The sequence below is a fragment of the Phalaenopsis equestris genome, unplaced genomic scaffold, assembly GCF_001263595.1.
Source record: "Phalaenopsis equestris unplaced genomic scaffold, ASM126359v1 Scaffold222338, whole genome shotgun sequence".
NCBI classification, from domain to species: domain Eukaryota; kingdom Viridiplantae; phylum Streptophyta; class Magnoliopsida; order Asparagales; family Orchidaceae; genus Phalaenopsis; species Phalaenopsis equestris.
In genome coordinates, this window is record NW_018240513.1 from 6824 (window position 1) to 21413 (window position 14590).

Below are 14590 nucleotides of genomic sequence, written 5' to 3' on the forward strand. Positions count from 1 at the left end.
GGATCCACTTACTTAACCAAATAAAACCCCTTAAACCAGGGTTGAAGGCTGATTAGGTATAGACCACCCGAACCAAACTATGGCTAATTAAGCTGAGCAAGGGTATCGACGTGCCTATCGTCACAATCAAATTCAGGGAAAGAATTCAATATCATCAACAGTCTCATGGAAGCCCCTGAGGTTTCTTATCAGGGGCTAAGAATTGACAATAGCATAACTAAAATATCTTGAAGGACCCCCTTGTAAATGAATGAGTTAAATGTCGGGTTATTGTTACTTACCCTTTGCTTGATAGCCTAACCTTGTTCTACCAACAGAAGCTTTTCATTGAGGGATCAATGGTCGATAGTCATGCTAGCCCAGCCGATTGACAACATCTCGCGACCAAAACTGTGCTACCAACCTAAGGTCAGATAAGCTCAACCGACCTGCTATTGCCAACCCAACATAGCTGACTGAGCAAGCCTTATCGAACCGAAGCCTACCAGCCGATCGAGCAAGAAAGTAGGCAAGTCACGGACTCATATGTAAAATAACTGATAATTCCCCTATTAAAACATAACAAATATGTTAACTTCATATATTATATTACATCCTCTATAAATGAAAAATCTTTTGATGAGAAATAACTAGCAGCTCTCCCTCTGTATTTCCATCACTTTCTTGTATTATGCTCAACTAATGTGATTCACAGATAAATCAATTCAACATGTATGTAAATATTTTTTTCTTATCACTAACTCATTATGTTTTTATCATTAACACATTAGTTTTCCTTCACCGTTAGTAACATAAATTCTGTGAAAAATTTCCCAGTGTAGAAGGAAACCGCTCCACTTCATGCTCCAGCCATTCCCGGAAGTCAGTACTACATTTGGTTAGCCGTGTAGACCGTCCGCGACGAATAACCTTCTTGTCCTCTCTCTCTCTCTCTCATTCTCTGTCCCCCATCTAAACAGAACAGTGGGAGCAAGGGATCCGTTTCTCCAGCATTCCCGTGCTCCTCTTTTATCCACAAAAAGGAGCCACATTTGGTCGCAGTTGGCCATGGCATCCTCACCACCGCCGAATTCTGCACCGCCGCCGTCCTCCACTTTCCCTCCACCCTCAAACTCCACTTCTCCCCCTCCTGAACCCCTCTCCTCTCCATCTCCTCCTTCCACCGCTCCTCCCCCCTCTAAGGCCATTTCTCCACCTTCTCCTTCCCTTCCAGTGATCCCATCCGCACCGAGCAGCTCCACACCGGTAACCAACCCATCGGGACCTTCTGGATCTGGGAGGAGCACTCCTTCATCTGGTCGCTCTCATTCGTCGTCGAGCTCTCATTCGTCGTCGAGCTCGACCTCGATGGGACTTATGGTTGGGTTGGCCATCGGTGGAGTGGTGGTTATTTTGCTGTTGTGTTTTTCATGGATCTGTTGCTGCAGAAAGAAGCGCCGGCCAGGTCCCATGCCGCAGGAATACTACATTGCTCCCCCTCCAAAGAAAGGTAACGTGCGTTGTGCGCTTTCTATTAACTGCTAATTTGATGCGATGCGGATCTGGTTTTTTCCTATTGTTAGTTTCATCTGTAGCTTGTAGCTCAAACTTCGTTTTTGAGATGCACAAAGAACTCAAGAGTGGAGAATTGTTCTACTCAGATGTGAAAAAGTTGAGTTTTTTGATAATTTGGTTGATTTTTTTACTTGAATTTGATTCGTTATGCTCTATGTGGTCCGTTGAACATATAGATGTGCGTGTTTGTATTTTTCTTTTTTTTTTCTTTTGCTCTTTATCTTGGATGCAATTGTATCTGCTCTGTTATGCGATTCTACTGCTTAACTAAGGGCTGTTTGGGATCGCTTTTGTTTTTTTATTGATTATTAAATAAATATTTAATTTTGTTTATATTTTGATTTGAATTGAACATGTTTGGTGGTAATGTTTTAACAACATTCAAAATATTTAAAAATTGCTTTGTGTGGTTCTAAAAAAAACAAGTTGATATTTTTAAAAACTGAAAAGAGGAACATGCAAAAAGTGCTCATAGATATGCTTTTAAAAACAAAATAGAAATAAAAATAAAAAATAAAAAAATAGAACTTTTCCCAAATAAGCTTAGAATTTGTTTCTCTTTGCAGCTTGAATGTGCCTGTTCATTCCCTGGATAAGCTGTATGATTCTAGTTTTCTGTAAGATATTTATTTAATTCTGTGAGATAGAACTGGGTTTCTGTTATTGTATGTGCTCTTTGTTGCGCCAAAAGAGAGTTGCATATATCCTTATTCCATGCCCTATAAAATGCCCATAATTTTGGGTTTTTTTTCTTAATTATTAAATAATGCTTCACATCTGTCACGGGCTTTTTCTGAAATTCAAGAAGCAGGTCAAAAGTTTGTCTTTTGTATTATGTTGCAATTTTTAAAGAGGATTTAGTAACTTGTTTTGAGTTAATTTTGTTAATTTGATCGAGCCAAATCTTCCTTCTTTTGAATACTTTTGTCAATAATATCGTTTAGCTATGTTTGAAGCGGCATTCACATACATACCATCCAATTCCTATGTATTTACATATCTAACACCTAAACTTCAACTTTTACATTTAAAGTTCCTAAATCTTTGATATCACATAAAAAATACAACCATTTTAACTTTGAAAAAGTTAAATACACATTTTCATGCATAGGTAAGGTGTCATGTATGTAAAACAGAAGCTTAGGTGTCAGATATGTAAAAACATAAGAATTGAGTGGTATGTACTTAAATCTTCTTTGTTTGAAGCAGAAATTCTTAATCCTTTCGACTTACTGGCAGATGAATCATATGAGCAGCACCAAAATTGGCACAATTCTGCACCAAAAGCAGATCATGCTATCAAAATACCTCCAAATCCTTCTCCTCCCCCAACATTTCCTTCTCGCCCTCCACTCGTACCGGGCAATTTTGGGGCCCCTCCATCTGTAATGAGTGGAAGCTTTGGGTTAAATTATTCTGGATCTGATAATTCACCAGTTCCTCCATCACCAACTCTTTCACTTGGCTTATCAAAGAGTACATTCGCATATGAAGAACTGGCAATAGCAACAGATGGGTTTTCTGAGGTTAACCTGCTTGGGCAAGGTGGTTTTGGATATGTTCACAGAGGAATGCTTCCCAGTGGTAAGGAAATTGCTGTGAAACAGTTGAAGTCTGGAAGCGGGCAAGGAGAACGTGAGTTCCAAGCGGAGGTAGAAATCATCAGCCGTGTGCATCACAGATACTTAGTGTCATTGGTTGGGTATTGCATTGCGGAAGGAAAGCGGCTTCTTGTTTATGAATTTGTTCCGAATAATACATTGGAGTTTCATTTGCATGGTAAGCATAGCTTGAAAGTTTTTTTTTTTCTTTTTGATCATTTGTAGACAACACATTATTTAATTTATTTGATTATAGCTTTTATTCAGGCCTTTAATCGATTTTTCATACAAGTTTTCATACAGGTTTGGTATATCTGGAGTGTTTAAATATCATTAGTGCCAACTATCTATGCTCAATTTGAGAAGGGTTTAATATGTGATTTGTAAAAGGCTATGTAGTATCAACACTTCTAAAAATATGTTATATCCATGTCAACCATGAACCTGAATCCGACATCCCTAGACACGTGTCTGACACTGTAAAAATGTGTGAATTTTTTTCATACACGAACACATCTAGGACACGCTTCGATAAGGAGTCGGGCACTGGCTAGACACGATTTAGGGAAAATTGGGGCACTCAAAGTATAAAATTATAAACATAGCATAGCCCAAATTATACCTCATAAACAATCGCCTCTGTCTTCATTTTGAAGCTCCCATAACATTCATTGAAGTAGGGTCGTCGTAGTTGAGCGGTGAAGGCACATTCAACTATTATTGAAGCTGAGCATCAGCAGTTCCTTTTTTGTTCGTTGAACTCGAATATCAAAGGTCCATTCTGCATTTGTAGAAGCTGAGTGTTGAAGTTCTTTTTTGTTTGTCAAAGTTGAACATCCACTTGCTAAAGTGGAAGCCATAAGCTTTTTTGTTGCAACATAAGCAGGAGTCGAATCTATTCGTTGAAGCCTATCCAAATACCCTTTGTCGAAGATGATGCCAACACCCGTGATGCTTGCACTGAAGCCTTTATTCGTTGAAGTCGAGTGTGGTCAAAGCCGCACTAGTTTTGTAAGTGATAATTTATAAATTGTTTGTAATATTTAATGAGTTAATAGTTATAAGTCTACAATTATTATAAATTTAGAAGTTAAATTTTAACATAATAAACTCAACAAGGTGGAAATGTAGGATATTTTAAATTTTAGTTGATAAGTTGAAATAATTTTTTTGAAGCATATAAAATGTCTTATTTTAAAATAGTTCATTATGTAAGTGTGAGATTTCATATTATAAGTTAAATTTATAAAGTTAAATTTCATTTTCGCGTACTTTGTTTTGTGATGTCCTTAGTAGATAATAATGAAAATATATATTTTTTATATAAATCATTTATTAAATACAAATAAAATGTGTCAACGATATGTTGTGTCGTACTTGTTATAATTACCTCATGTCATCATATTCTATGGTGTCGTGTTTGTGTCCGTGTTTCATTGGAAAAGTGTTATGGATTGATTAGCTTATTCAAAGGCTCTTTAAAGGAATTTGCTAAAGTACACTTGTTTAGAAGAATTGTTACTATTGTACTGACGCGAATGAGTGGTTGCATTCAAAGAATTACAAAAACAGACTTGAGAAAATTAGTGATTTTTTTTTTTTGGTTTGTTGATGTGAAGCTTAAGTTTTATCTGGTGCGAGAAAGAGCATTTGAATCACAAAAATTACTAGATAAATTTTTCTCCTAGGGCTTCACTAGGGATGGGTAAGGAATTATCAATGGAAAATGCATTTATTCATATTTATTTAGTAAATCCAGTAAGTGATGTCCGATATTATTGCAAAGCAATCGATCAATCACACAACTATACTCACTGATAAAGTAATATACAGTTGAAGAGTCCATGTATTAATCTCACGAGAATAGTTGTCAAGATATTTCTAACAGGGGAAGTTTTAGTGTACTAAATCACTGAATCTAGTTTGAAGTGCTTAAAATAACAAGAATGAAAATGCTAACAATTTTAAAGTGCAATAAACATAAATGATAGTAGCAGAAAAGGCAGGGAGCAACTCAAATTCTTTCAAAGGTATGAGACTCATGCTCCTCTAACACCATTATAGTATTCTCTCTATATTTTTTTTATATGAGTTTCCGTGTGTGATAGTTGAGAACCAGAGATACAATCCTCCTTAGACTATGTTTAGGTCATAAGAAAAGTTATAAATCATATTATAGTTGAGAGGGACTTAACCATGCAACATTTCCCAGGATTTCTTGGATCCTCTATCTTGGTTGTAATTTCTTAATGGTAATATGTTTATTCTACTAAGCTATTGTGTGTTACCCTATTTTTTCTTTTAGATGACGGTTTGAAGTCCTGAATCACAAGGGATTTTAACATTTGATCTAGTCAGATTTGAAGTAAATTAAGGTTGGAAAGTTAATACATCAACATATAAAATTTTGAAGGTACAAAAAATGTTTACTGGGAAAAATTCATGGTAAAAACAATGAGAAATATCCCATCCTTACATTGCAGGACCATGAAAGAAGACTAGCCATGAGACATGAGGTAGAAAGGCACAAAACTTTTCATTAAACCCATTGAAGATACAAATGAAAGAGAGTACACAAACTTATAAAGAAGTCAAGTGTTCTTCAGAATACATCGAATCCTCGTCGTATAATGGAAGAATTCCACGATCTCCCTCATACACAACCCTCAATCTCTCTATCTCTCTCACAAACCACCTCTCAAAATCAAATTAAAACTTACCTGAGAGCTTCTCCCCAAGGAAGGAGAAAGAGACCCTAGGGTCTGACAAAAAACCCTAACCCTTTCTGAAAGAAACCTCCAAAGTGCTGCAAAACTCCTCCAAGGCGTCCGAAAGCATTTTATCATATATCTATTACCAACTTTGCCATTGAACAAGTTGCCAAAACAAGACTTCGGCTGGCGTCGGCATAGCTACGTCTAATCCTAATGTAATTACATCATACACAGAGAGTTTGACATAATTATGCTGAAAAGTGACTTAATCACACTAGTGTATAATTTTTACCGGCTTAGTGTTTTGGCTGCATTTTGTGTCATTAAGAAAGATGCAAACAATTTGTTTTTTTACGTATTTTTCAAAAATAAGAACATAATAGAAATGAAACACAAATAGGCTGGAAAATAAGTTACTCTTTAAACCTAAATTCTAAGTTTTTTAACTACAATTCTCCCAATATCAAAAAGTTTTTACTAATATCCCTAACAAAGACACCAAAAACTTGATACTTAAAATTACTGCGAAACAATCGGTATATGTACATATATTGGTAAATATGTATCCATACATGCATACATATGCACAAACATCCATATACATACACACACATATACATACATACATACATATATACATATATACATACCTATATCTACATGCACATACACACACATAAACATACACACACACACATACACACATACATACATGCATACATACATTCACACACACACACACACACACACACACACACACACACACACACACACACACACACACACACACACACACACACACACACACATACATATACCACACACATATACAAACATACAGACATACAGACTTACATATACTACAAACACATACAGACAAACATACATACACATATATACATACATACAGACATATAAACGCATATACACACAGACATACATGCAGACATACACACATACATATAGACATACATACAGACACACACACACACACACACACACACATACACACATACACATATAAATACATACAGACATACATACATACAAATACACACACACATACACACACACACACACACACATAGGTAGACACGCACGCGTGCACACACACATTCACATAGATATACATACAAACATCCATACACGCAGATACGTGCATAGATACATACATACATAACATAACATAAAATTATATTAAATACCTTTCAGTCAAATTAAAATGCTTAAAATGAACAAATGGGAGCCTTGTGATAAACTTGCAAAAAAATTTCTCTTATTTATAAGAAAAGAAAATTTTTCACTAATGCAAATACTTAATGTTTTGACTTCACAACCAACTAAAATTTTAACTTATTTTCACGTCACCTTCGCTAACAAAAAGTTTGTGCAGTCCTTAAGAAGTGTGCAAATATATCGAAATTAAGACAATCTTATCTTGCAAAAAGATTGCAAGTGCATTGAAATTTGTGCAAATCTTTAGTGCAAGTGTACTAAAATGCATTCATATGATCAAAATCGTTTGTATGCGCTCCAATCGATGTGTTTACAGATAGAATGTCTGATCTAAGAATGTTTGATCTAAGTGTGTTGTCTTAGATTGTTTGGTCACATTAAATGCTGGTCATTTGATGATCCTGTTAGGAGAGTAATGTTTTAGATTCAACTTTTGTTAAGAAAGGTAGAGGTAGGCCTAAAAAGACTTGGACATATTGTATATAAAATGATCTTAATTCATCAGATTTACATAGAAATATGACACTCAGTAGGACTCAATGGAGAAAAAAGATTCATGTAACCGACCCCACTTAGCGGGATAAAAGCTTGTTGTTGCTATTATTGTTGTTTTTGATTTTTGGGTCTATTTTGATCTTCATTGAATCAAATAAATAAAAATAATAATATTAATAAGATTAGAAAATTAAATTCACTTAGAAAGAAAAGAAATTAGGCATGTAATATGATTAATTTTGGTTTGTTTGATTTTTTTTTTAATTTCAAGAAATGATGAGGAAATTAGAAAGAGATGAATTTTTTAAATTTTTAAGTGAAACCTTGATTTTTAATAATTTAGGCCCAATGCTTAATTTCCATTTGCTCAAAACAACACCGATTTAATTGAATTATTCCATCCAAAGCTTTGGTTTGCATTAGTTTTAATAAAAGTTTGGTTAGTTTAATTTTATGGGTTTCAAATTCCCGTTTCATCAGATTTGACTAATTTATAAATCATTCCGTCCAAACTGATTGAATGCACACTCATAGGCTTGACAATGGCATGGAGGGAGAGGGAAGAGAGGCCCGTTGTGAGTATCAGGAAAAGTTTAACCAAGTAGCCTGACTTTATGAGTGTGTGACCAGTGGGGCACAGAGAGATAGAGATAGAGAGAGAGAGAGAGTCGGTGACGGCTGTTCTGATGGCGTTGAACATAAAATAGCTGTACTCCAGATTTATCAGAGAAAAATTTTACCAATAAATTATAATTTTCCTGCTTGATAATCAATCAGATCCACATGCTTTAGCTTATTCATTAACCAGGGTTCCTGTTTCAACATTGAATTTATTACTGAACTCGCACAGGTTCGGGGCGACCACCCTTAGATTGGCCCACTAGATTAAAAGTTGCTCTGGGCTCTGCAAAAGGACTTGCATATTTGCATGAAGATTGTAAGCCTCTTCTACTTTTGCTATCAATTGTGTTTAAAACATATCTGCTCCTTGTTTTACCACGAATGATCTTGCAGTCTGCCTGAACTTTTTCTCGTTGAACTTAATTTGCAGGTCATCCCAAAATTATTCATCGTGACATTAAAGCATCTAATATTCTTTTGGACTTCAAGTTTGAAGCCAAGGTAGAATATTCAAATTTCGCAATGCCTCTTCTTTTAAAATATTCAAGTTTGAAGTTGATGATGATTATTACAATGATGAATATATGGTCAGAGCACCAATCTTTTTCAGTAATTTATAGCTGAGATAAAATCATAAACTTTTTAATTTGCTAAACATTCCCTTCGTTTTTTTATGGTGGTTCTTATGCCTGAGCTAACTAAGCACTGTTTATATGCAGGTTGCTGATTTTGGGCTTGCCAAGAGTGCACCAGAGACCAACACCCATGTCTCTACGAGAGTTATGGGAACTTTTGGGTATGAAATATTTCTTGTGAGTTAAGATCTTTTTGGGGTAGCTTTTTCACGATCCTTTTTAAATTTTTGCCACATTTTGATTTAGCTAATAATATCATGTTATATCATAAAAATTTTTAGAGGTGCTGAATTGGATTTGTGGTTCGGTTTCAGATCTAACCTGAAATTGACTTTACACCAAATTTCTTGAGCTAAACTGGACTCGAATATTAAACGGGTCAGAAAGTTCAACCTGAACCTTGCCCTCCTTCAACCAACCAACTACCTGAGCCTAATTTGTATAACCCATTTAACATTAGGCATAATAGTTACTCGGGTCGATTTCAAATTAATTTTGAGTTGGCGGGTCAATTTTGAGTTCATTTCTGACTATCGGGTCAATTTCTGGTTTAGGGTCAACTCAAACCCGACCTAAAAAAGTAAATTGGATATGACTCCTAACTAGGCCCCGACCTGAAAATTATTTGGGTTAACCCAACCGCAGATTTTTCTAGTTAAGTTCGAGTAAAGTTGATGGTCCAGTTAATTTTTGACACCCTTAGAAATTTCTGTGATAGTAAGTTATTTTTGATAACCAATTTTGTTAAATTGTAGTAGTTATAAACAAATTATTGTTAAAATTTTTCAAAAATAAAAAAAAAAATACTAGCAACAACTTCTAAAAATATTGATTTTCTCACAATAGTCTTACAACTATCCTTACAAAAAGCTGAAGCTGATTAATGTCATCATTAGTCTGTAACTTAAAATTTTAGGGATAATTCTATCCATATATTTAATTAACACATATTAGTCCTCCCCAGATATCTTGCTCCAGAGTACGCATCTTCTGGTAAGCTCACAGAGAAATCCGATGTTTTTTCCTTCGGCGTCATGCTTCTCGAACTAATCACTGGCCGCCCCCCTTTTGATTCAAGCCAATCTTTCATGGATGATAGCTTGGTTGATTGGGTAAGAGGCTGATATCTGAAACCTGAAACATCATCATTATATTTGCAGCATAACACAAAATTTATGCCATAAACCTTCTGAAAGTTGCTCTTTCTTTCACTGATTATTGATCTTTTTTTTGTTACTGCAGGCAAGGCCTTTGCTTACCCAGGCTCTTGATGATGGAAGCTTTGATTCCTTTGTTGATCCAAGGCTGGGGAAAGATTATAACCACAGTGAAATGAGACGCATGGTTGCCTGTGCAGCCGCCTCTGTGCGTCATTCGGCGAAGCGGAGGCCTCGGATGAGCCAGGTATCAACTCATCTTTTTCATATATGAGATTTGGTAGCCCTTTACAAATTTTTGTTTTCTGATGCTTCTGAATAGTTTTATTTAGGCAATTTTGTTACCTTTGGTTCAGTTCTACCTTCTCTGAACAATGCAATGCCTGCCATTTAATTGATTAATGGTGATTATGATATTTCGTTTTTATCATTTGTTTGGGCCATTGTTCAGCTTGTATTTACTGATCCGTTTGAGATGTCTGCTGCTATTTGTTAAAGTTATCGTAGAACTGTTGTGGGGAAAATGGATTTCTTAAATGATGTTATTAGTATCAGACGGTGAATGGCTGCAATCTGAGTTTACGTTAAATAGGATTTATCAAATCCAATAAATCTGATACTCTTGTGCGATGGAGATGAACTCGCGAGCGACGGCGGAAGAAATTTTTAAATTCGCCTCACAGTCCAATTTACTAAATTAGGATTTACATCATAAAAGGGACAGAATATGGAAACTTCTTTAACTAATTCTGATCATTTAATCCTACACAGATTGTTCGGGCCCTGGAAGGAGATATATCTTTTGAAGGTTTGAATGGAGCTAAAGCAGGCCACAGCAGTGTATATGGTTCCTACGCCAGCTCTGATTATGATGCCATGCAATACAATGAGGATATGAGAAAATTCAGAAAAAAGGCATTAGAAAGTCAGGAATATGGGAACAGTGGGTACAGCGCACCAACCAGTGAGTATGGTCTGGGTCTGATACAATCAGGTTCTAGCGGGGAAAGCTGGAAGAGCAGAGAATTTTAGCAGTAAGCATTATGTTTTTGGGGATTTACATACATACCACATAAATTTTATCCATTTGCATATATTATGTCTAAATTTTAGTATTTACTTGTGTAAATCTCTGTGTTCATTCACATCAAAACATGTATGTTTTCTGTAAAAAAAAAAGTCTAAAATTAGTGATATTTTTTGTGATTTGAAGTAGGTATTAAAATTTAGATGTTAAAGATACAAATACGTAGAAATTATGTGGTATGTATGTAAATTCCTTTTTTGTGCTTTTTTTTAATTCATTAATCTTTGCTTATTCTAGGAAATTTGAGCTTTCTTAGGATTTGTACGATGACTAAACATTTATTTTTTTTATTTGGACAAGTACTGAGATTGGAAAGAAACTAAAAAAAGGTGATTGTTAAGTCTTTCGTATTGAATGATTGTTTGTTGGAGGCCTCAAGGGTCTAAAGATTCAATACCATATCATTACTTTCTTGAAGATATAGGATGCTATAATCTATTATTGACTGAGGGTGTGTTTGGGGCGGCTTATCCACAACTTTTGCATTTTCAAAACGCAGGGAGGGCGTTTGTTTCTTGCGTTTGGAGTGTGTTTGGCCAAACACGATTTTGTGTTAACACATAGATGCGGCCCGCGGCCTCATCCTCGTCAACCAATTTCTCGTCCTCTCCCCTGTGTCTCGCGCCCTAAGTTTCGATCGTCTTCCTTGTCCTCGTCGCCCTCTCCCCTGCGTCTCTTGCCATAGGTTTTGATTGGTCTTCTCGTTCTCTCCTATGCGATCCAACTTCGCTTTGCTCTGTAAGTATTTGGCAATTTTATTTTGTTGTGATCCGTAACATTGGAGCATTGCGTTGAGGGTTTTTGGAGCATTGTGTATGAATGCCTCTTCTGATTTAATGTGAAGTGTTTTCCGTGCGAAGTAAGATGTTGCGTGTGTTTTGCATTCCTTTGAGGGTCTGTGAAGCATTGTTTGAGATGGTTTTCATTTTTTGATGTGCGAATGTAGATTTAAAATTTCCATTTTGGAGAAATGAAGATGTTCGTATGAGATGGTTTTTATTTTTTGACGTTTGTGGTTACTAAAATTTCTGAGATTGGCATTCGTTTTTTAAACTGTCATTAGTTTTGAATTTGGTAAGTTTTGTGATTGGCATATCTGTGGCATTTTGGTTTGGAGAAATGAGGATGGAGTGAGGATGGAGGATTTTTTTTTGTTGTCATTCATTTTTGTGATTGGCATGGTTTAGTCATTTTGGAAAAATGAGGATGGAGGATTTTTTAATGGTTAATTTTGAGTGGCATTTGTTTCGACTGGCTTGTGTGTGGCGGCTTGGGTGTGCTTGTGATGGCTTTGGGTGTGTAGGTTGGTGGTTTAGGTGAGGTGTGCACATGACAATGGTGCCTGTGAGTGTTGTTTATAGTGGCCTTGGTGCGCTTGCAGTGGCTTTTGAGGACAGATGCTTGATATATTTGTTCGATTAATGCTAACAGTTTTCATGCGTTCACATGTGTGATGCGATGCTTTGGAAAGTTCACTTGCGCACCATATAATCCTTATGCACATGCACGCCTAACAGTTAAAGCTTATTCCTGTGAGGCAAACTTTGTGAAATAACCTTATTCGTAGGAGCTACTGGTTTTAAATCAACAATCAGCTTGATATGCTATAGTTGTTTATCTCTCTTTTCTTGCATAACCTTTTGACGATTCTCATAAAAAAAACCAAGATCATCCAATATGGATGTCTTGCTTGCATGCTCCTTGAAAATTTTAAACATTTGATTACCATGCTCAAGTTTCACCTCCTGAGTGTCTTTGCTATTAGTGACTTTTTTTTTGGCATTGCTCTCGATTGCTATATGCATTAGAAGATTGTTATGTCCAATCATTTCTGTAACAATGTGAGCGGTGTTTATGGTGGCTTGGGTGTGCTTGTGGTGGTTTTGGGTGTTTGGGTTGGTGGTTTAGGTGAGGTGTGCACGTGACAGTGGTGCCTATTAGTGGTGTTCATGGTGGCTAGTGTGTTTTTTAGGTGGCTTTGGGTGTGTGGTTTGGTGGTTTAGGTGATGTGTGCACGTGACAGTGGTGCACGTGAGTGGTGTTTATGGTGGTTTGGTATGCTTGTGGTGGTTTTGGGTGTGTGGGTTAGTGGTTTAGGTGAGATGTGCATGTGATAGTGGTGCATGTGACTGGTGGTTATGGTGACTTGGGTGTGGTTGTGGGGCTTTGGGTTTGTGGGTTGGTGGTTGAGGTGAGGTGTGCGCGTGACGATGGCACATGTGAGTGTTGTTTATGGTGGCTTGGGTGTGCTTGTGGTGACTTTGGGTGTGTGGGTTGGTGGTTTAGGTGAGGTGTGCACATGGCAGTGGTGTCTGTAAGTGTTTTTTATGGTGGATTGGGTGTGCTCTGCATACCTTTAAGTTAGGTGCGTTGTGTTTATGACAGCTTGTGTTTTATGCTTCAAATTTGTTTCTTTATTATGTTATGTTATTGTTTCTATTGGTACTTTATTTTAGTATCAATCCCAATGTACTCATGCATCCATAGATTTTTTAGTCCCATTATGGCTATGAACAAAGAAGCAACTACCTCAGCAATGTGGGATAAGGATGTGACAAACATTTTCTGCAATCTCTGTATTAAGGAGATCGAACTTGGAAATAGACCCACCACTTACTTTAACAATGAAGGGTGGCAGAATATTTCTACGAAGTTTAAAGAATTGACAAGTGATCCCGATATTTTTTATATGTAAGGATTTATGAAGTTGACACAACTACTTGAAGATTTTAATTCCCGGTTCCCGGTAATGACACCATTCCCGGTAATGACACCAAAACCTTGATCCCAAACGCGATCCCAAGCAAAGTAAGATTTTTATATTTGTAGGTATTCTACGCAAGTATACGTATTGTTATAAAATAATATAGGGTTTTCTGATTAAGCCCCGAATATCGATCTCACAGAGATCGAGGTTAATCACGGAGGCTTTCAAGAGAAGTTCTAGTCTACAATAACACGCCCTAGCTTGGAAGGTCGATAAAGGTTTGGTTTTGCTTATATCCTACAATTATCACTACAGTACTACTTCTACTTCTAAACTAAAATACTTAGTGAAAATCACAAAGTGAGGTTTAATATATTAAATGTACTTTTTCTCATGCAATGATTGTTACAAATATGAGCAATTATATTCTTTACCCTTACTAGAGATGTTATAAAGAATATTGGTTAATTTAAAGTTTGAATAGTTCTGAAGAAGGGCTAGGCAAGGAAGATACTGACCAAAGGAAAATATGTTGAGATTTTCATACCTCTTTTATACTCTTTTTAATGATATTGCACTTTAAAGAAATGTATTTTTGATGTTTTGTTGCAGGAATGATGAATTAGGGTCAATGGAGCAAAAAGATGCAAAAAGGAGTGAATTTGAAGCAAAAAGGACCAAAATGTGGTGAATTGCATTAGGGCGCCGACGGCGAGCTTTTCCTGAGGCTACAAGACAAATTCTCCGAAAGGCCGCCGACGGCGCCACCGAGGCCCCCGGCGG

At 36.3% G+C, this 14590-nt stretch overlaps 1 protein-coding gene across 2 annotated transcripts; it reads left to right on the forward strand.

Annotated features, from left to right (window-relative positions):
- Positions 1 to 830: 830 nt before the first annotated feature.
- LOC110037623 (proline-rich receptor-like protein kinase PERK1) lies at positions 831 to 12032 on the forward strand. Of its 2 annotated transcripts, XM_020742318.1 has the most exons (9): positions 831 to 1489; positions 2794 to 3333; positions 8451 to 8537; positions 8652 to 8722; positions 8941 to 9017; positions 9821 to 9968; positions 10099 to 10260; positions 10785 to 11047; positions 11600 to 12032. In XM_020742318.1, exons 1-8 carry the CDS (start codon positions 1048 to 1050, stop codon positions 11043 to 11045), a joined length of 1788 nt encoding a protein of 595 aa, XP_020597977.1. In that variant the 5' UTR covers positions 831 to 1047; the 3' UTR covers positions 11046 to 11047; positions 11600 to 12032. The 2 variants fall into 2 exon arrangements, with proteins under 2 accessions (XP_020597977.1, XP_020597976.1); XM_020742317.1 differs by lacking the exon at positions 11600 to 12032 and having other exon boundaries at positions 10785 to 11205.
- The last annotated feature ends 2558 nt before the right edge of the window (positions 12033 to 14590 follow it).